This window comes from Pseudopodoces humilis, chromosome 1 (assembly GCF_049639895.1).
Source record: "Pseudopodoces humilis isolate 2021_Gansu_Grassland_sample_001 chromosome 1, ASM4963989v1, whole genome shotgun sequence".
Classification (NCBI taxonomy): Eukaryota; Metazoa; Chordata; class Aves; order Passeriformes; family Paridae; genus Pseudopodoces; species Pseudopodoces humilis.
Window position 1 is genome coordinate 131,242,281 of NC_142200.1, and position 20,893 is coordinate 131,263,173.

The 20,893-nt window shown below is 37.7% G+C and overlaps 1 protein-coding gene across 1 annotated transcript in view; it reads right to left on the minus strand.

The window, feature by feature from the left end:
• The window catches only part of ITGA8 (integrin subunit alpha 8), a 107,522-nt gene that overhangs the window by 66,780 nt on the left and 19,849 nt on the right, over positions 1 to 20,893 (minus strand). Inside the window, exons 9-13 of the mRNA XM_005518772.3 lie at positions 20,457 to 20,500; positions 19,407 to 19,463; positions 19,166 to 19,218; positions 14,109 to 14,314; positions 11,802 to 11,993 (exon numbers count right to left, since the gene is read on the minus strand). Of these exons, the coding sequence (XP_005518829.1) occupies positions 11,802 to 11,993; positions 14,109 to 14,314; positions 19,166 to 19,218; positions 19,407 to 19,463; positions 20,457 to 20,500 (552 nt within the window). The remainder of the gene's footprint in view (positions 1 to 11,801; positions 11,994 to 14,108; positions 14,315 to 19,165; positions 19,219 to 19,406; positions 19,464 to 20,456; positions 20,501 to 20,893) is intronic.

Here is a 20,893-nt window from a genome sequence, read left to right on the forward strand (position 1 = left end):
TAAATGAAGAGCTGCAAAACAATTTCTTGACAGTTTCATATAAGTCATATTAAAACTTTATGGTGTTCCTTCCCGACAATCCTTCCATTTTACTTTGTGTTTTAAGTAATTTATTCATTAAATTAGGCACTGCATCTCTGTACAAATAAATACAAAGCAAGATCAGAGGATGGCTGATTTGATAGCTTCTAATGTTTACAGCATTGTAGCAATATGTGCTAAGGTTTACAAGTTATCCATCTAAAGATATCATTTTCCCGACAGTTGGAGTCAACAACACAAGCTCTACCCCGGAACTTGGCCTTGTCTTTGTCAATGATCACTGGCCTGGGGTTGGGAATCTACAGTCCAGAATATTTCCTCTTTTTGCCTGGAGTCCCCACACAGTGGTCCCTGGAAAGATCCAGACTGGCTTGCTGGATCCATTCAGGCCTGCTGGAGAAAAACTGCAGCCAAGCCATGAGGAAAAAGGCTCAACTTTCCTGCTGTGTTTGCCTTTGGAAAGAGCTTTGTTTCATTTTCAAAGTCCCAGAGTCCATCTTGGCACAGCTTTCACTCTACTTCTGCTATCATTCAATGTGACTGACATCCAATTCAGAAGACTGAGCCTCACAACAGACCTTGCAGTGGTACAGACTGGAAACCTAAACTGATCTAAGTAAGTTAATTAAACGAGTGCTTAGGCTTGTAAACAAACCCTTACTTGCTGCTTCTATACTTGGAGCACTGGTTTGCTTAAGCAGCCCTGAAGCCATTGAACATGATGCAAATACCAAGTTTTGATGTTAATTATCTGGATGGGTTTGGTCCAGGGCTGGCAGTGCATTTTCTAGTGCTTTTCCATCTTTCAGATGATCAGGATTTCATAAAAAAGTTTAAGCAAATACTTCACATGGGCAACAGCCAGTCCTTCGCTGAATTCCATTAATTAATGTCCTAATAGGAGCAGACATGGACAGTTTATTGGTCTGATCCTCTTTTTGTACAACATTTACATTTTTCTAATTTCATTGGCCTTAGAGAAATGTGTTTCAGGGTCAGGAACACTTTAAATAGCAGAAGAAAATAAGTGGGTTTATCTCCTTTTTGGGACATTTGTGCGTTGTATTCTTTAGTAGCCTTTATAGACAACTTGCCCACAGTACCAAAACCTAAAGATGTTTTCCTCTTAAATAAGCAACTAACTGAGAGAAATTGTGTGCACCACACACAAACAGAACTTTTCCTGGCAGCTCACTTATAGTGGCACACATAGTAACTCCCCAAAAGATTTAATATTTTGTTGACTATTTTTTTGCTTGTGTTTGAAGGGGTTTTTGTGGGTTTTGTGTTTAGTTGTGTTGTCTATAACAGACTTGACTTAGGATATGTACTGGTTCATACCAGACTAGATAACTCAAAAGGTTTCAGGGTTATGTTGTAAGAGACAAAACAGGTATATATCTAAGACTTATTAAGATCTTGGCCTAGTGGTGATTTTCTTTCATTAAAAAATAAAGGTTAAACACAAAACTTGGGTAAGCTTAATAAAATGTAGCCTGTTAGAATCTCAAGGTGAGAAGAATGAGTCTCAGTTACAGCTGGCCTCACTAGTGTGAGTGAATGCAATTTCAGTATGTACTACTGTGCAAAGATCCCCTCTATCCCAGCATCCCCACTTTAATATTAAAGAGGGTTTTGTATATCTGCTTAATGGTTAAATCCTGATTTTTTGGGACAGAACCCAGCTTATTTGAAGCCAGGGGGATGGGTCTAGAATAGCAAATATAGGCCTCAGTTACCAAAAGACTGGTTTTCCATGAGCAGTCTTTCTGCATTGCCACTTCAGCCAGGTTTGGAGACACAGCAAATAGGATGAGGATTCTCCATCATGGCACCACCACAAAAGCTCTATTTAAGACTACTTTAAGGGCAGCCAGGACTGTGCTCATCCTGCTCTTGATTGGACGCTATTACTTTTACCCTGACATGTCATTTGTTTTATGGTCTAAGCCATGCTTATTCTTGATCCAAAGAGCTTAAATGAGTAAAACTACTGAGTAGAGAAAGTGGAATTAAGAATAAATATGCAAAAAAACCCCCATATTTATAGCCAGTAGTAACTTCTACAGTCTAGTGTAAGGACAAAATGATTATGTATTCAAGCAGAGCATTCACTGGAAGATTAATTAGGGTTTTTTCTTTTCTTTGTCTTGTTCTGTTACAGAGCAGTAATTTCACTCTTCCTTCTTTTATTGCTTTATGGGGTGCAGCTCCTATACCCATAATTGGAAAAAATCATTTTTGATGTTGATACAAATGCATGAGATTTGAATACACATCCCATCAGAGCACTTTTATAAGCAGAAGTTTTGAATTTGTTGAGCATTCCATAGAAGAAAAGTTACTAATCATTTCTATGAAAAAAATGTATGAGATGTCTAAATTATCTGAACATTGGCAACTTTCCCCTTCTAAAAATAGAAGTTTTCTTTATTAATTCTTGTTAATGCTACACAGGCAATGTCACTGATGCAAAGGTCACTAGCTGAAAAACAAGATTTTAACAAGCAATTACAGAGCAAAAGAAGCCAGCTTAAAAAAAAATAGCTGAACTCCTTACAACCCTTCCAAAGAGAGACTGAAGAAAAGTCTATTAAAACTTTTACTCCTTTGCATCACTGAGGGTTTTTTCCCAAGCTCAGATGAAAATGTTTGATTAAAACATAAAGATGAAGTAGAAGAATCACAAAATCTATTTCAGTTTTTCTTTTCTAATATTTCATGTTTCTGGGATGATGAGGGACCTTGTTGGTTTAGTTAAATGATCACTTTGCCTATGTTGTCTGTTTGAGAAGATTGTCTATCAGCTGCTCACCTGCAGAGAAGCCAAGATCTGTAAGGAAGGGTTGATGGCAGCACCCATGAGCTTGTGTGTCATTGCTTTTGAGGAATAAATGAGCTGTGGGGTCACAACTACACTACAAAAATTAGGTAAACAAGCACGGAGAGACTCCACAGGAATTTTTAACTTCTATTTTTAACAGCTTGTGGGTTGTAAGCTTTAAAGTCCCAACTGGTGGAGTTCAGAGCTTAATGCTGAAACAAGTGTCTTTGGGACATATTTAACTGAAGTCAAGGGGCACTGCACAAAGTTAAACAATCCTAATGCTATTTCAAATACTTCAAATTTACTTGGCTCTGAATCGAAGGGTTGCAAGATGCTGTCTGGTGCAAGAAGTCTATTTTCTGAGATAAAATTAAAATTTAAGGTGATGGTACTGAAAGGGACACTGGATTTTGTAAACTTATGGGTTCACTTGCACCTTCTGCCATATGACTGTGCCAAATCTGAAACATTGTGTGATAAAGGGCAGAAACTTGCCAGGATGCTCACTAAACCTTCAAGCAAATAAAGGAAGTAAGAAGATCAACAAAATCCTACTTCCAGTCTCAACAAGACATACTCATTTATTAACTTGAGAAGTTTTTTTTTATTCCCTCATATTTTTAAAGGTCATCCCCATTCTCCCTGAGAGATGCAGCCTCAGGGAGACTGAGCATGGAGGAACATGCATCATGTTCAGCACCCCACACTTGGTTGGAGCCTGTGCAGCAATCCCAAGAGAAGTTGCCAAGACATGATGTCTCATATCAATACACGGGGGACAATGGCCAAGAAAAACATCCAGTGAACAGCTACATAACTGGCAAACACCTCCCTTGTCAGAAACCCAAAAATGAACGACAGCTGAGTCACATCTCTACTGCAACTCTAAAAGGACACAGGCAAGAAAGTGTTAACTTTGGGGACTCAGAATGATTTGCTGACAGCTTTAAACATAACTTGATGCAGTCTGTCAGTTTCATTGTATGGTATAAAAAGGAACTGGAAAACAGTTATATTCTATCGGAGTACAGGTGCAAATTGAAATTTTGTAAAAGGGAGAAAACCACCTAACTGTAAACTATTAAAAAAATCTTTGTGAATCTTTTTGCAATTTATTTCCTTGGCAGACTAGGTGCCAAAAAGGCCCAAGATTATATCTCTATTTGTTTTATAGGATTTCAGTGTGCATTAAAACCCCAGATCTCAGTAGAAATAATCTAGAATAAAAAATGTCTTTAAATGGCTGTCACTACAGGATTGACCACAGTAAAGGACAAAGATCTGTCTAGCATAGCCAGCTTTACTCAAGAATTTTAGTTAAATACTACAAACAGCCATCATTCAAAGCAGAATCACTTTCTTCCAATTCTATCATTCTCAGGTACCTTATACTTCTCTGTTTTTAAACCATTGTGGTAGCAGGTCTGTTACAGTTAACATCTAAAGCTAATCTGTTTCAATGCTTCTCTTTTGTCTGAATGAATCCCTTTCACAATATAGCAATATTATTCATCATACTACAAAAATCTCCTGAAGAGGACAGTTAATGCTTTATCACTTAAGTAAAACACTACTAGTTGGGATCAATTACTTTATTCCTATATTCTATTGGGCACAATACTGTGATTTCATAAAATATCATGAAGAATTTTAGAAAAGCATACCTAGAAATTACAGAGATAATAATTTCCCATATAATCAACATAATTCTACAAAATTCTTGGCTTTTCACTACATTTTTGACTGATTAATCATGTGAAAAAATAATTAGCTGATAGAAGATTTTCTGCCTTTGCTGGCAGAACTCAAGCCATTGTTCTGGCTCCCACACATAGCAGTTGTCTCTTACAAGAGCAGATGCAGCTTCTCATTGATTTAATTTGTTTGTCTTCCACAAATCTCCTGGACCAACTTCATAATTTAATCATCACTAGATTCCGATTTTTAATATTGTTGGCGCAATGCCTTCTGTTCTCAAAAAAAATTATTTCTGAAGAACCCTTGCCTTGCAGAAAGAAATTTGAGGATTTTCTTCCTGCTGTTTGAGTTAATGTGCTCAGCAGATGGAGTTGTTAAATACTCCTGTTTACTAAGATTAGACTGGATTACTGAAGTTCTGTGGGAATTTTGTCTTCTTACTACACTTCTTTCCTTCTTAAAATGTTTCTAGAGTAGTTTGATACTAACTACAGTGACATTCTAACTAACTACTATGATATTCTTAAGATAATAACTGAGTCCAAAACAACAAGGCATGAAGATGCCTTTATACATTTCCCTATGCTGACAAAGGCTTGACTATAAAGAACAGCCAAAAGAACAGGCCAACAACTGTGTTTGTGCTAAAGTAGGATACCTTGAAGATGAAGCTTCAGTGGCACTGATTCCAGAATGACTCCCTTAATTGATTAGGAAGGCTTACACAATCATCTAAACAGCAAGGGAGCAGAGACAATAGTGCATAATTTATTTGAGCAATTAACTAATCAACAGTCTTTGAATAGTGAATTCATCCAAAGCACTGTTCTGAATCTACCCATACTGTTCAAAGAAACTGGTTAAATCATTCTGATTCAGAAATACATTTGAAGAAACCCCAGTCTTCAGGAGGATATGCCACAAAAAGAAAGCGAGTTTAACGAGTTGAGTAAGTTATTCATTATAAACTATTTGCTCAGCTATAATCAGCCATCAAGTGGCTGAACATATGCTGAAATGTGAGGGTGGAAACCTTACAGCCTACAAATGTCTGAGCCCTGTACAGATAGATGAACCAGCTGGAAGTGCAGCATCATCACCTAGATAATCACAGACTCCAGGCACTCAATGGGGCCAGCTTTGAACAGATGCCCAGAAGCCAAAAGAAACAAATTTCTTTCCCATTAAACAGATTAATGGATTTCTTTTGTTCCTATGCAAACTGAACTACGCTAATAGAAAAAGACAAATAAAATTACAAATAAAATAAACTATAATTCAAAATGCATGCCTTTGCTTCATTCCCTGCTCCAGGCCTTGATAACACATAAAGCTCAGGATGGAGCAAAGGGGCCCTAAAAGCCCTAGATTTACAGGACATTGGAAGCTGCCTTGAAAGGTATTATTATGCATCCCAGATGTCCCAGCACAGAAGACAGGCAGGAAGATTGTGCTGAGGCAGGTATTTCAGAATATCTTCATGCAAACCCTGTAGAGCTGCTGTTACAGAGAATCCCATGGTTATATAAATTGTGTTACAGCCTAGGACGGCCTCAGACACACCACAATGCTGCTTTGCCATGTCCTCACCTTGGCACAGAATCTTGTACAGAATTCCAGCTACCACTGTATTTGCACTTAAACTGATGGGAAAAGCCCACCTTTTATGTTTTTTCAATCCCATCACCTCCTTTATTTCTTTAATCCCTTTACATTTTTTATGACTGTCAATCCAGAATAATGGCATTAAACCAGTGTTTACTATTCCAGCAGAAGTGAGATCAGATCTTCTCTTTCAAATACGATCTTAGAACATGAGTTGTCAGAAAACAGTGAAATGAATCATCTTCTGAAAGATGTTACAATTATGTCAGTGTTAGTAAATCAGTGGAAGAGAATGTGCCTGTATGTTGTATCTTCACTATCTGCAGTAGTATCATTAAAATAGCCCTAACACAGTTCACCCATGCCAATTATTAGACTCCAGAAGTGAGCATGCAGCAACCTGGTTTTGGCAATAAAGTGAATTTGATAGTGTGCACAGGGACTGTTAGTGATAGTTCAGAACCAAAGCCTATTCCGTTTACTAGTGTAATCTTCAGGGGGATTAATCAGTCTTTTCCTTCAAGTACTGGGTACATGTTATATACTGGAGAACTACTGAGTATTTCAGGTAAGCTTGTCAGTGTCATTCTTGGAGGACCGGGAAAGCTGCACATCGTGGCTTGGCACAATCTATCTGACTGATATGCTTGACCTGCATCCTTCTATTAGTCTTATCTTACTATAAATTTTAATCAGACTCTGCCTCTTACATGATAACAGAGAAAGGAGCATCCATCCATTAATTACCACCATCACCACTGCTTGGCATTGCAATCCTGCTAGGTGAGGAGGAGCCCTCTGTTGCAGGCAGAAGGTGATGCACACAAGCACAGAGAGGGCAGCTGCATGAGCGACACAGCTGTTAGGATGATCAGCACAGTTTTCTGCCTCTGCTGTTTCCCAGAGTTGAAAGTTCCCACTGCCTCCAAGCCTGCAAAGCAGAGACTACCATATTATCACCCCTGTCTGTGCTGATAAAGGAACAGTTCTGGGTACATAACATCTGGAGTGTCTGTAAGTATGACACAATTTACAGAACTCCCTCCCTGGAAAGCTGCAGAGATATAAACCAAAGGTTGTACTTAGTAACAAAACTCAAGTCTTTCCTGTTGAAAAAATCTCCATGAAAAAATCTTTTACAATGCTGAGAGGTCTGTTTCTGTTACAGTGACAACAGCTGTGCCAGGACAGCTGAAGACAAACGGTCATTACACTGACAGAACTACTAACAAGAAGGAAAAGCAGTTCTGTCTGCATGCTGACCCTACCAGAGAAAGTTCAATTTTTAGGTATGATGTTGACTAGTTAGTTATTCAGTTGTCTGTACCCTGTGCTTGTGCAATAAAGGCAGGGCATGAGCTTGAGTGCTGTGAGTACTGTCCATATTTTTGTACAGATTAGCTGTGATTTCAGTGTGTGCAAGTTAGTACTCTCCCAGATGGCAGCTGGAAAAGGTCTGGGGAATTGCCTGGGCTGAAGACCTTTCACAAAAGAGAGTTTAAGTACCGCCATCCTGTTCCAGTGGTTTCATCTGATGATAGTGAGCTGTGCTGTGCCATGTAGCCTCAAGCCAGACCACGGTTCCTGGTTCACTTTATTTTATTGAACAAACATAATTGCTGATAGTAATGAAAAATATTTGGGATTATTGTTTTTTCAAGTACTAATTATGATTTTCTTCTCAGTAGAGAAGATACAGCTCTTTTTATTTTTGTATGTATGAAACCCAGGTCAATGGTAAAATCTTTATTAGCAGCAATAATTTACCCAGGCACAAGTCATAAACTACTAACTTCTCTTTACATAAAAATATATGAAGAAGAGGAGAAGAGGCAGCAGTGGTGGCAAGACTGAACAATCATTTGGTACAGCAGAACTGGTGTGCCATTCTCCACTGCACAAGGAAGAATTAAATATAATTCCTTCCAGAGGATTGCTAAAACACATGGCTGATAGCGGAAGTATGTCAGAAGTCTGTAAAATAACTAGACTGCAGAACTGTTCACTGTCTATTCAGTATAACAACTAGAAACTGTCCAGTGGAACGTTCAAGATTTGAATGGGACACAGTGGGAATTACTTCTTCACAGAACATTCAGCTGGGCTGTGGGGTTCCTTGACAAATGCTGTGTGTGCCAAAAGTTTGCATGAGTTCTACAGCTGATTGGTCAAATTCATGGAAGAAAATTCTGTCAAGCAATACTAATTTTGGAGGTGCCATCTCTGACTCAGGGCCACCTTGGTATTCTGTTAGTTAATGCTGGGTGAATATTCTGGGAAATGTCACAACTGTAAATTTCCCAGGATATCTATTGCTGGTCACTGTTGGAAACATGCTATGTTACTAGACAGATCTTTCATCTCTGTCAGTATGGGTGTATTATGTTCTTCCTTGTCTGCTCTGCTGCTCCACCATTAAACCTGCCTGTAATCAGTTTTTTCCCAAATTTATTATACAGCTAGAGTCATGGGGACAAGAGACTCTTTCTCTGCCTTTCCTAAAGAAGACCAGAAAGTTGGGGTTGGGGGAGACTCTCCCTTTGGTGGCCAGGAGTTGCAGGAAGAGGAGAAAAGAGAAACCACTCCATCCACAGGAAAGCTGAGGGGTTTGAAGAGCTCTGTGTACTAGGGAGTCTTTGTCTGCTCCCTATTTCTATCTCTGTTCCCGAGCTTATACTGGCATTTGAATAAAGAAGAAGATATTGCTTCCCGTACCAAATGGCTGCTTCACTCTAGAGGGCAAATACATAGATCTCAGCCTGAACTGAACTTCATTCAAGAGAGGATTTAACCTTTTTCCAATGGGAGAAAACGTTGACTGTGATTCACTCTCACATTTTAGGAACTGTGTTACCCAGCTTGTACTCAAAGAGCACTGGTTGCTGGGTACAGCGATCCCAGGACAAAGCTCAGTGTCTGTGATAGGAAGCCATATGAACAGGTGGTATCTTCTGATCCTGGGTCACTGACTTGCTCCAAAAACATTACATTATGGTCTGATTTAAAGAAGGTCTGAACTTCTCAAAGCTCTGAAAATGCTATACAGTGCATTCAAAATGAAATGGCAGAGTTACTCCCGTGTCTCAGACTCCCATTTCCTAGCATGAATATGCTTGCCTCATGAACAATGTCAGGCACAAGTGCTTGAGTAATTATACAAGCACAGCTATAGTTATACAGGTCAGTTTGAACAACTGAACTCTAGCCATGGAAGAGCTACATGCTTGGAGAATCTCACCTTGGACAGTGGTAATATATGTTTATACCTGCAGCCAGAATTACAGCTGTCTCATCTCCCAGACCAGAACTTCTGAGAAAATAACTTCTGAGAGTGTTAAGTCAGAATAACCTGATTTTATTACATTTTTCTTTTTATAAATTGTAAATGTTTTTAGAATATACACACTAGAAAGCTTAAATTAGAATGTTTGTGATTTTTTTCCCCCCTAATCTTTCACAACCCTCTTTGAATCACAGACACAGACAGTAGTTTGGGAAGCATGAAATTAAAACCTAATTTTCTAGACCTTCTATAGTCAGCAAGACTCCATTTCTCTAAAATAAAACTTCCTTCCTAATCGTTCCAACTTCAGTACCTTGTTTCCTCCTTTTACAAGGGCTGCCCTTCAGCGTTTCCGTCAGGAGGTGAAGAAGAAAAGCTCTTTGACACGAGAAGGATTACTTATTTCATTGCCTAGTGTGTTTGTCCTAGGCTTGCATTTCCCTATATTATTTCCTTTCTTTCCCCCCCCCACCCTTTTCCCATAGGAAGGCATTCTATTTTTGTGCTAGCATTGTGCTGTTTGCACTATTTTTACAGCTCTGTTTTGGTGCTCCAAATTTTCATGAATTAAGGAAGAAGTGGTTGACTGATAGTAAGAGGTTTTTCTTCTCATTTTCTGAGAGATTTTCACCAATACTGTGGACTGCTCATCCAGGGGAAAAACTAGTTACAGTAAATGCAGGGTGGTGTTTCTTTTGTATGCTTTCATTTTTTAATTAGATAATTCCTGTAATAAAACCAAATGATCTAACACATAGTGAGCTGATAACACAATCTGAAATTCTGCAAGTAGGATGCATGGTACATGCCACAATGACAAAGACAGAATTCACAATTATATTACAAATCCTCAGTGCACGTTTAGAAAGATCAAAACTCATCACTCAAACTTTCCACAAATTTCTTTAAAAGATGCTCCACATAAAGTATGCTAATAAAGCAGTGAGAGTTCTAGTCTTCTTTCTTCTCTATGTGAGCCGAAGAATCTCTCCCTTCCCTCTATCTTTTCAATCTTAGAAATGTCAGGAATGTAATATCCTGTTTCCTTTGGTTTTGCTGGGGGGCCTTGTGGGTGCTTTAAGAAATGTTTAAATGCTGAAACTTTAATAAAGAGTTTTGTTGTCCAAGAGAACCTCATTAGTCATGGACAATGAAAGACTATTAATAGCAACATCAACAATATGCAAACAAAAAGTCAGAACAGTGTTTAAAAGCCCTTTCTTCTCTCTAATGCTTAAGATCTTACTTTAGTCTCATGATAACCTCACTTTATTACTCTGCAGTCAGCTTTTCTGTTTGTAAAACTGTAATTTCTATTGTAAACACCACTTCCCAGAAATTGCCTTCTGCTTTTGGAAAGATACCTCTTTCAAGGTTTTTACAATCCATCACAAAAAGGTAAAAGATCCTATTTTTGTCCCTTTGAAAAACGGCAATTTTCACTTTTGAAATAGTACAAGCTTTAAGAACTCTAGCCTTGAAATAACCCAGGCTAACAAGAATGATTTCCTAGTAAGTCAGGGAAGCATGGACTGTTAGGATTTTACTGTGGATGAACCTTTCACAGTAAGAAAATATGATGTTTTACTGCACACCCTTATTAAGGTTTCTGAATTGTGATGAAAAGGAACAGAACGGATTTGCTTCCAGATGAGAGAGAGGAAATGCAAGCAGACTTACATTCAGACTACTTAGATGATAGGAAAAATTTTCTTTAAAAATAAATGCTTCCTTGAAAAACTTAATGAATGTTACAAACTTGATAAATGTGAATACATGTCAGGTAAACTCATTAGGAAGAATCAAAGCTAACCTAAAAAGGAAGAGTCCATATACCAAAATGAAAACATAAAAGGGATGGAAAAGCCCAAATAAAATAGCTGCTTTAAGCAATGCAATCAAAGCCATTAACTATATATAACTCAGTGTCTCTTCGTCAGCAAAAAACAACTTAGAAACACAACCAAATCAATCCCTTCTTCTACAATGCAACATGTTTTTAATTAAGAAAGAATGCCAGGATGAAGGAGACCTTACAAGTTCAATAAGCTGAGACCATTCAGTTTTTGGAAGCGGGGGAAAAGGGTTAAGCTTTTCATTGTAAACTTCACATGTTTTATGTTAATACAACTATTTAAGCCCTTCCTTGACTTTCTGATCATGTCTTTTGACAGGAAAGGGAATATTTGTTTTGTCTGTTTTTAACTCTCAGGAAAGCAAACGAGAACTGTCCAGAAATGTCTATCCTTCATTCTGACCTCTGCCTTCCAAAAGGAGCAGTTTAGACATGATGCATTTACCAGAGAATGGAAGTATGAAATTCCCTTTCTAATGTAAAAATCTTACCTGGGTAATCATTCTTGTCTACATCTGAGTCTCCTCTTAGAGTGAAGCCAAATCCCGAAGGCATGGACTGTGAGGCCCAGGCTCCATTGAGAACCTGGGAAGGGTTTGGGTTTAACCCATTACTGTATCCATTGTAAATGAGCACTTTCCCTCTTCTGTCTTCTCCTGCAAATGGTGCACCAATAGCAATGTCTGCAGTGAAGGAAAAAAAAAAAATATATTAAAATAATGGACACACTTAAAAATTAACTCCCTGCAGGAACATACACACAAATTGCTACTCCTACAAACATGCAAGAACTTCAACATTCTGTACTTCTGTATGTATTCTAGTTTAAAGGCAAATGCACAAAATGTTACCAGTGTCTTTTCTGTGTCAAATTTTCATGACAAAAACTTATAAAATAATCCTATGAATAGGTTATTTAATTATACTAAATAGCCAGTCCACATTGGATTCCTCTAAGTATTTCCAGGGCAGCTAATTAGCCTTAATAAACAAAGATCTACTGAATGCCTGCTTTTACTTTCGTATTTTTGAACAGGCACAAATTTTATTTAATTTCCTCTATCACCTAGTTAATAACGAGCATGTTAAATAAAACTAATTTTCTTTTTCCAGATAACATATCCTACATAGACAAAAAACTTCACCCCCTCAAACATCCAATGCTTTAGAATGCAAAAGAGAACAATGGAATATAATGTTTTCATCTATACCAATTCATCATTTTATTGAGAAATAGGAATAGTACTGAGTCAGGAATTTCACAGGAGGTCTTAGGCTTTATGGAATTAAACAGTTCAATCCTTAAAAACGAGGTGCCATATCCAAGAAGCAGAACTCACAGTGCTCTGCTTAGTTTCTGTGCATGGGATGTGGAGACAATGTTGTCTAGATTGAGATCCAACAGATGCACTAGCTGCTAGCCAATAGGAAACAACAGAGGATACGTATCTGTAGTTCTCATTTTTAGGTTCTGATCTAGGAGTTGATCCTGGACTTTATTAAAGTTGAATTGAGCACTTGGACTGTAGCTTCACTCTAAAGGCAGAAATGCACCAAAGCTCTTTGACTGGCATATTCAGTTATGAAGACAAGATCTTTGGCTCTAGAGTCTTCTTAGTCTTTATACAGTGACAGAGAAAATCAGAAATCCCTTCTGCCTATCTCATCTGAATTCTGGAGAGAAGGAAGACCAACACTGCTTGCCCAGAGTAGCTGAGGGTATCTGCTATTGTTCACAGGTAGAGAACAGGAATTCTCCACTGAGGTTCAGCTGTGATCAACTGGTGGGATTCTAGGACAAGCCAGTGATGGTACCCTCAGCAGTCACAATCCAATGGCTTCTACCCACAGGATGGTATTCAGATTTCGTGCACTCTGAACCCCAATGTAATTCTATGACTCCTGATATGAATGATCCCTTGCACAGCAGCCACACAATGAGGACATTGCCCTAGAATCTAGTGGCTAGAGCATTGTGAAAAACAGCCCTCAAGGTAGGTTCATTAATTTTTCCTTAGTGAGACAGCTATTCTAAAGGCTGCTGTGCAAAACAGCTCTTCCAAGAAAAGTTTCTTGATGTTTTAGATGCAGAGATGTTTGCTTTTTTTAGATTCCTAACATCCTGGAAATAAGAAGTAAGGAAATGCATGCAGGGAAAACCAGGATGCTACCGACCATGTCTAGGAGGCAACCTCTAGGTGCTGAAGGCATCCCAGCTTTCTCAGGTAATCAAGCAGTTAGTTTAGTTCTGTTTGCTTGAATGTAGGCGGCCAATAAACTTACATCAACATTTTGTTGTATGCATGTGCTATAAGCATTTGAGAAAGAACCCATTATGCACCTGTTTTTTTAGTACTTAAGTACCAGTGGAAGGCTGATTCCAAAATAGTACTTCTGTACTTGCCCAATTCTTTCATTGTTGACAAAATGCTTCATGTACTGAGCCTCATCCAATTATCAAACCCTTTCAAGCATTTGAGAGGAAAAACTCTGCTTTCAAAAAAATGAAGCATCTTAACAAAGTAATTAAATGTTATTATAGTTACAAAATAAAATATAATTTTATTCAACAAACATACTAATATTTAGTTAAAAAATCATGCTGTAGTCAATATGACCATCTCATCAGTCAGCTTTTCATGATCTGTCTCAATATCAGTTTCATTAGCATTAGTGTAAATTCTCATGAATTTCAAATATATTAAAAAGCCTTTTCCAGCACAACACAAACCCAATATTTGCTGCTTAGGCATGAGTAATTTCAGTGTTAGTGATATACTACATTACATACAAATTACCATTATATCCATCTTGATTGAGATCTCCAAGGTGTGTGATTGCACTGCCAAATCTGCCAAACACTTCAGTGCCTGTCAGAATTTGTGCATCTTGGAAGAGGAATGCACTTTCTTGCAGGTACAGATAAACTTGCCCAACTTCTTTAGGCTTGCTCTCAAATTCCCGTTCCATAAAAAGAGGGGCACCAACTAGGATATCATCTAAACTGGAAAAAAAACAAAAGCCAATGTCACTGAGAGACTGAGTGTAAACAACACAGTTTATACATTTTCTAAACAGGAAGCTGATAATTATCATACAGTCAGACTAACTGAGGTAAGAAGGCACTTCTAGTCCAAATGCTTGGTCAAAGCAGTCAATTAGGGAAGGCTGTGCACAGCTATACTCAGTCCAGTTTTGAATACCTCCATGGATGGAGGTGCCACAACCTCTCTGGGCGACTACTTCCTGGGATCATCATCCCAGGCAAAATGTTTCTTTCTAGGTTTAAATGGAATTTCTTGTACTTCAATTCATGCCCACAATAGACAATGAAAACTTACACTTTGCAATTGATGATGCTGAAGTCAGGAATGAAAGAGTGAATTTGTGTCACTAGAACAAATTCTGTAGATCTGTTTCACTAACAGCGCTAGCGAGAGACAAATTTTTGTACAAAATCTATTTTTTGTAACTTATACATCAGTAAGTGACCAAAGGAAAAAACCCTGCCACTTTACAACAGATTATTGTGTAACATAGGTGAAACACAAGTATCATCAGTTAAGAGAATGATCCCAGAATATTTAATTTGGAAAACATATTCTCTTGCTCTAATGTGAAATTTTTTTCAAACTTTGTAAAACTCACAGAAAACTTTCTATTCTCAATTTGTCATATTTCCAATATGACGCTTTATCTATTAGGAAACCAAATAGTATAATTGCACTACATTGTTTTTTCCTAATCCTGATAGAAAAAAAATCTGTATGATTATGTACACTATGACTCCAAGATACACACTGTAGGATTTAGCATAGAGTAATTCATCTAGAAAAAAAGAATTAATTACATTGTAGAATTTTCACATTCTATAAGTGTGACAAAATACTTCTAGGCATGTTATTTTTCTACTAAGTTTTATAGTATGTTCCCATAAAGGAAAGTGTGATTCCAAATGTCAGGTCAGTTTGGTATAGCTGTCCTATTTTTTATGTTAGATTTTACCCTATGGCATAAATAACCAAAAAAGGAAGGAAGCAGATGCTGACTTGGCTTCAAAGGTGGGATTTTCCTTTCACACTGAACATTAAAAGTCTTCCTCTACTAATGGAAGATGTTTGTGGTTGGGACAGAATGTCAGCTGAAATGGTTGCCATGAAACAATAACAATGACAAAAAGAAATAATGAGTGATCTTTAAAAAATAAGTTATTTTACATATGCCATGTACTAAAAGCATTACACAGTAGGACTAATGTCAATTACTCTTTTAGCACCTCACAGTCCAGATATTCCCAGTATATTTGGACCCCATAGAGTTCAGTGCTGTAGAAACCTTGCAATAACAGATGAGCTTGGCTCCCTCAAGTATTTTACAAATGAGTAATCATAAGACTAAAGGAAGATTTTTTTAGAGGTGATAAGGAACCAAATCAATGAAAGTCAGAAAGCTCCCAGTACATTGATGTAATAGATACCCAGATACCTTTAAAACCCTGGTCCATAGAGCAATATCTAGAGTGCCTAAAATGGTGAAAAGAGTGACACAGACTATCTATTGTGTACTAAAACTCTCTAAGCAGAACCCAGAACACAAGATTCACCAGGTGATACAGAAAGCAAGTAGACAGCAGCTGGAGCTTGTTGAACAGCCAGCACAGCGTCCCCACTAGAAGTGCACAGTGCTGGGTTATTTTTCTTCTAAAATCTCAACTTCGCTGAAATAAATGACAATGACTGTATGAAATGCATGAACAGTCCAGGGAGAAGGGACCAGAATCTGGTAGCTAAGATGGCTCATCTTCTGATATACTGAGGGACAGGTGGAAGGAAGACAGTCATCTAATATACTGACCTATTTCTCAACTGGTTATGGTAGCAAAGCCACCTGGAGCACCCAAAGCACTTGGTTTGCCTTCCCTCCAGGTCTTCATATGTACTGCCTGCACCAAGGCCTTCCTTTCCTCACTCTCTTCAATTTTCCCCCTTCTCTTTCAGAGCTGAGCTCTGTAGGTCAAAGCACACTGCTTCAGCAAGTCCTCTGCAAGAGGGAACTCTCTCCCTTAGGCAATTCTAGAGGTTTGGGATTAGAACTTGGGTTTTTTGTGCTGTCACAGCAGTGTACTATAGCTAGAAAGGAAAGATTTGTCAGCTACCCAACTCTCTCTGATCCTCATTTACTTTTGGTTCCTCTTCTAGTGGGTAAAATAAGCAAACAATTGCTGCTTACCATACTTTACACTCAGTTCTGCCTCCCAGCTTCTACAATTTAATTATTTAGATAACAAGTAGTCAAGGGGGCAAGGGGGGGTGTATGTATTTGTTGGGTTCTAAGTGCCTATGTGATTAGTATTATGTATTTTTGTTGGTGAAAGAGGATATTTCAATTGGCCTTTTCAATTGTAGGACTTCGTATTTACAAAATGGAGAATTCTGAGTCAAATTCAAAGTTTGGTGTGATTACTTGAAAAATGCCATAAGAGTAAATAAAAGCAAAAGCCCCTGGACAGTAATATTAAACCATGAAATGCAGTTCAGTGGTATTTTGAACTGATTCATTAGATTTCATTATTGCACTAAGATGCTAGAGTTAACATAATTTATATATTAATTTTTGCTCCAGCACAGAAAAGTAACCAGCCATTATTACTTCCCTTCTGAAAAAAAAATAAAATAAATCTTTAAAAAGCACAAAGCTGACCACCTGCTGAGACTGTGTGCCCTTCCTTTGTATCCTGCAGAGTAATAAAAAGCAGGAATATGGGAAATGTCAAGAGGTCAAAGTATAACTACAGAAAGCTTTGTAATAGGCCAAATTAAAAAAAAAAAAGTAAACAGTTTATTTCACTATTTTAATTGGACTGATTCAGACTAAATTGAAAGTATTCTCTTCTTCTCTCTTTACTTGGAATGCAGCCTGTAAGTTGATGGCAAAGCTTGATTTGTTAAGTTTCATTGTGGATTTCTCATTATTAGCAACAGGCAGCTAAAGGGTAATTCAAACAGTATCCTCAATTTCCCTGTTCTGCCTACAATCCTGATGTGGTGCAGATAAAACTGCATGAGTCACTTTGGAATACCCACAGAACTGCTGGGCCAGGTCTGCTGGCTGAGCTTTTTTCTCCTAAGATGAGCCTATTCTTTGAGCCATATCATGAGTCTTATTACAGCAAAGCACCGTTCCTAATGATCTTGAATTTTTTTTTTTCAGCAAATAACTTAATCAGGTTTCTCGTACTGGTAAGGCCACCACTACTTCCTCATCTTTAGCTGAAAAATATGCCTAAGTGAATTTGAAGTGTCAATTTCCCTTTCGCTTTTTCCCCCTCTTTTACTCTTCCTTTCAGATAAATATTTCTATTGATTATATGAGCAAACCAGCAAAGACAGACTACATATCTAATCAGACATGTTTATCAAGTAGAGCTTTTTATGTTTTCTTTTCTGTGGGATGTTTGGATCTCAGGAAGAGTCTTTAGATTTCTTTTAAGATATAGACTGGGAGACCACACAAGCCTTAGCAGTAGTTTGATTATATTATTGACATAAACTGTGGTTTTAGAGGTACACAGAAAGTATGAGACCTGCCAAGCCTATGGTTAACAGGAAATAACCTGTACAGGAAATAGTTTGGTTCAGTGAGAAGTTAAATTATAAGTTCCCTGAAAGTCTAATGAATGTCTATTGAACCTTAGATTAAGGTTCTATTGAACCACCCTTTCACATTTGTAATACATCAGTAGGACTAAATAAATTCTGATTCTGTATATCATAAACCCAGAAATTTTCAAAAGCTGTGACACTATGACAAAATTTAATCTCAGAAACTTGGAAAGATTTGAGTACTATGATGTGACCATGAAAACTGCTGAAGCTTCTGTTATTGTTTTGTTTTGTAACTGCAATAACATTTTACCACCTTGATACTTTTCTCTTCTCTTGTAAAACTCAGTCTTTAACAGGTCACTAGTCACTGATGAGAAGCACTGACTTAGCCCAGAAAATTTATTTAATGCACTATGTTTAAGCATTTAATAAGAAAGGATCACAAGAAAAAAATATGATGTAGACACATCTGATGATTTGCAATAAGCAAGAGTACATTACATCTCTAAATATCGTCCTGGCTCATCTTTGTGCAGACTTCCAAGCCTCTGAGTTTCAGGGATCTTTATCTCCTTGTTAGATAGCTACTATAAATATTCTCTTCCTAAAGTCCTCTTCTAAATATTCAATAAGACTTTACATGACTTGAAAGTTAACAAGGGTTTTGTTCAACACAGCCTGAAACCCCCAAGTATCATGACCCTAGAAGCATCATTATCCCTCTGACATCCACAATGCCGGCCGTAACAGCTATGGGACACAGACACTTGTTGGTCCTCAGGATGATAAAAATGGAGAGCCAACCAGCATGTGCTGGAACGAGGAAAGAAGAGCTGATGACGCTAGAAAGCTTTTAAAACTGAGAACTGAAGCTATGGATGAGAAGACTTTCCTGTCTTTGAGAATGGGAGAATGAACTTCTGACTTTCACCTATCTCTTCCCCATGGTAGCTAGTGCAGTTTATTCACTGTTTTTCTACCTGGATCTGTTTCCTAGGACTCTGGACACTACTCTGACACACTGCTTTGAATAAATATTCAGATGAACTCACTCAAACAAGGCCTGAAAATACTCATGGCCACTGTGACTGCACAAAGATAATTCTATGTGAACAATTAAAATTAGACAAGCAGAGAATCCAAGGGAAGCATTTTGAGGTATGAAGCACCTGAAAATCTACATTTATTAATACATATCAGCCATTGCTTCTATTAATGTTCAGGGGAGATCAATGTATTTGGTAACCTACCCATCATTGTTAACATCAGATACTGCAACTGTGTACCCAAAATAGGACGCCATCTGAAAATAAAAAGCAACATACAGGCTTTTATATTCAATATAAAATGTAAAGACTTTTCCTGATAATCTTCTTGGTTTTTATGGTCATTATTACAAAAAAAAGCTGGTTTATATATTCTTGAAACTATATTAAGGAAACTTGAAGCTCTAGAGATACGATATTTAATCTCCTAGTTGCTTTACATTACCTGCTCACCAGTGAAGTTCTGGATAAAGGTCAAGTCAGAAGAATTAATAATTGAGACCTGGCAATGAAAGAATAAGGAAAGTTTCAAGCACATATGGAGATGCTACAGCATGACATCACTGCAAAAGAACTTGACACACTGAAATATAGTCCAAGTAGCCATGAAAAAACAGTTCTTTTTCTGTCTCACCACAGTTTTCCTGTATGATCTTGAACAAATTGCTAAGATTTCATGACCCTCGGGTTCCCCATGAAAAAAATAGGGAAAAGTATTTCCCATCCTTGCTGGACACTGAACAACAGCAAATCACACACTAACAACTAATCAGTGACTAGGCATGAAAACAAGAACTTAAAACATAAAGAAGTATACATAGATACATAAATATATATACATACGCACCTTTTTCCTAAAAAAAAAAATTAAAAACAAGCCCCAGAGACTCAAGGAATTTCGGGTCCACAAAACTAGAGAATGTTTTTCCACAAAACTAGAGAATGTCTGTGGCTGTGATCTCCTTTCCCAGTCAGGTTACCTGTGGAACTTTTTTCCTACAAGTTAAAAGCTGTTTCCACAAATGTATATTGTTTTCTCCCTTCACTCCTAACTGCATATCATGACTCTTTGCACCTGGATTTCAGTGTATACACTTACAGCAGTGAAAGTAAACAATGGGTATGAATAATCTGAACTCAGACTTCTCTGCACAGTGGACACAGCATTGCACAAAAATATGCTAACCTATGGGTGAGCTTAGGTCTGATAACACTCAGTGGTTATAGGGATACTAGTCTGACCCAGACCATGTAATTGTAATTGTGATTGCCTATTGTAAAACAGACCTCAGAAGAGACTAAGCACTTACCATTCAAAACCCAAACAAAGACATTTCAACCCACCCAGATAAGCCAGAGGATGAAAGTCAGTGGCAGTTTTCTCTGATTTGAAAGTTTTGTATGAAAGAGACAGAAAATATAATGTAGCATTTAACCTTAAAAAAAGCTTAATTGCCTTCTTATAAAAACTATAAAATGAAGGTCCAGTACATACATAGCCAAAGTTCTGTGCTCCCCTTGGGACTCCAGCAACCAGCTCTGAAATGATAAATGATCAACAGTGAACTGTGGCAATCCCACACCACTTAAAACTTCCTAGATATATATGTCAAATCTCTTAGGATTTTGATTTGTGATCTGTATCAGAAAGACCTATAAATCACTTCAAGCCATTATTTCATAAGACTATAGCATTCATTCAGTTCATTTACTTGCACAAAATGTTACACTCTGACTTTCGAATACACACATCCATGGATCTCTTAGCATTGCTTAGCATAGCACGATACAACAAAGGTCTTGTTACAATTCAGCTTTGTACCTGACAACTGTGTATTGATGGAATGAGAACTAGCTATGGCATCACATACTAGAACACAGAAGCTGTACAGGACCGTCCTTACAAATACCTCTTTTCTTTTTGCCTATCAA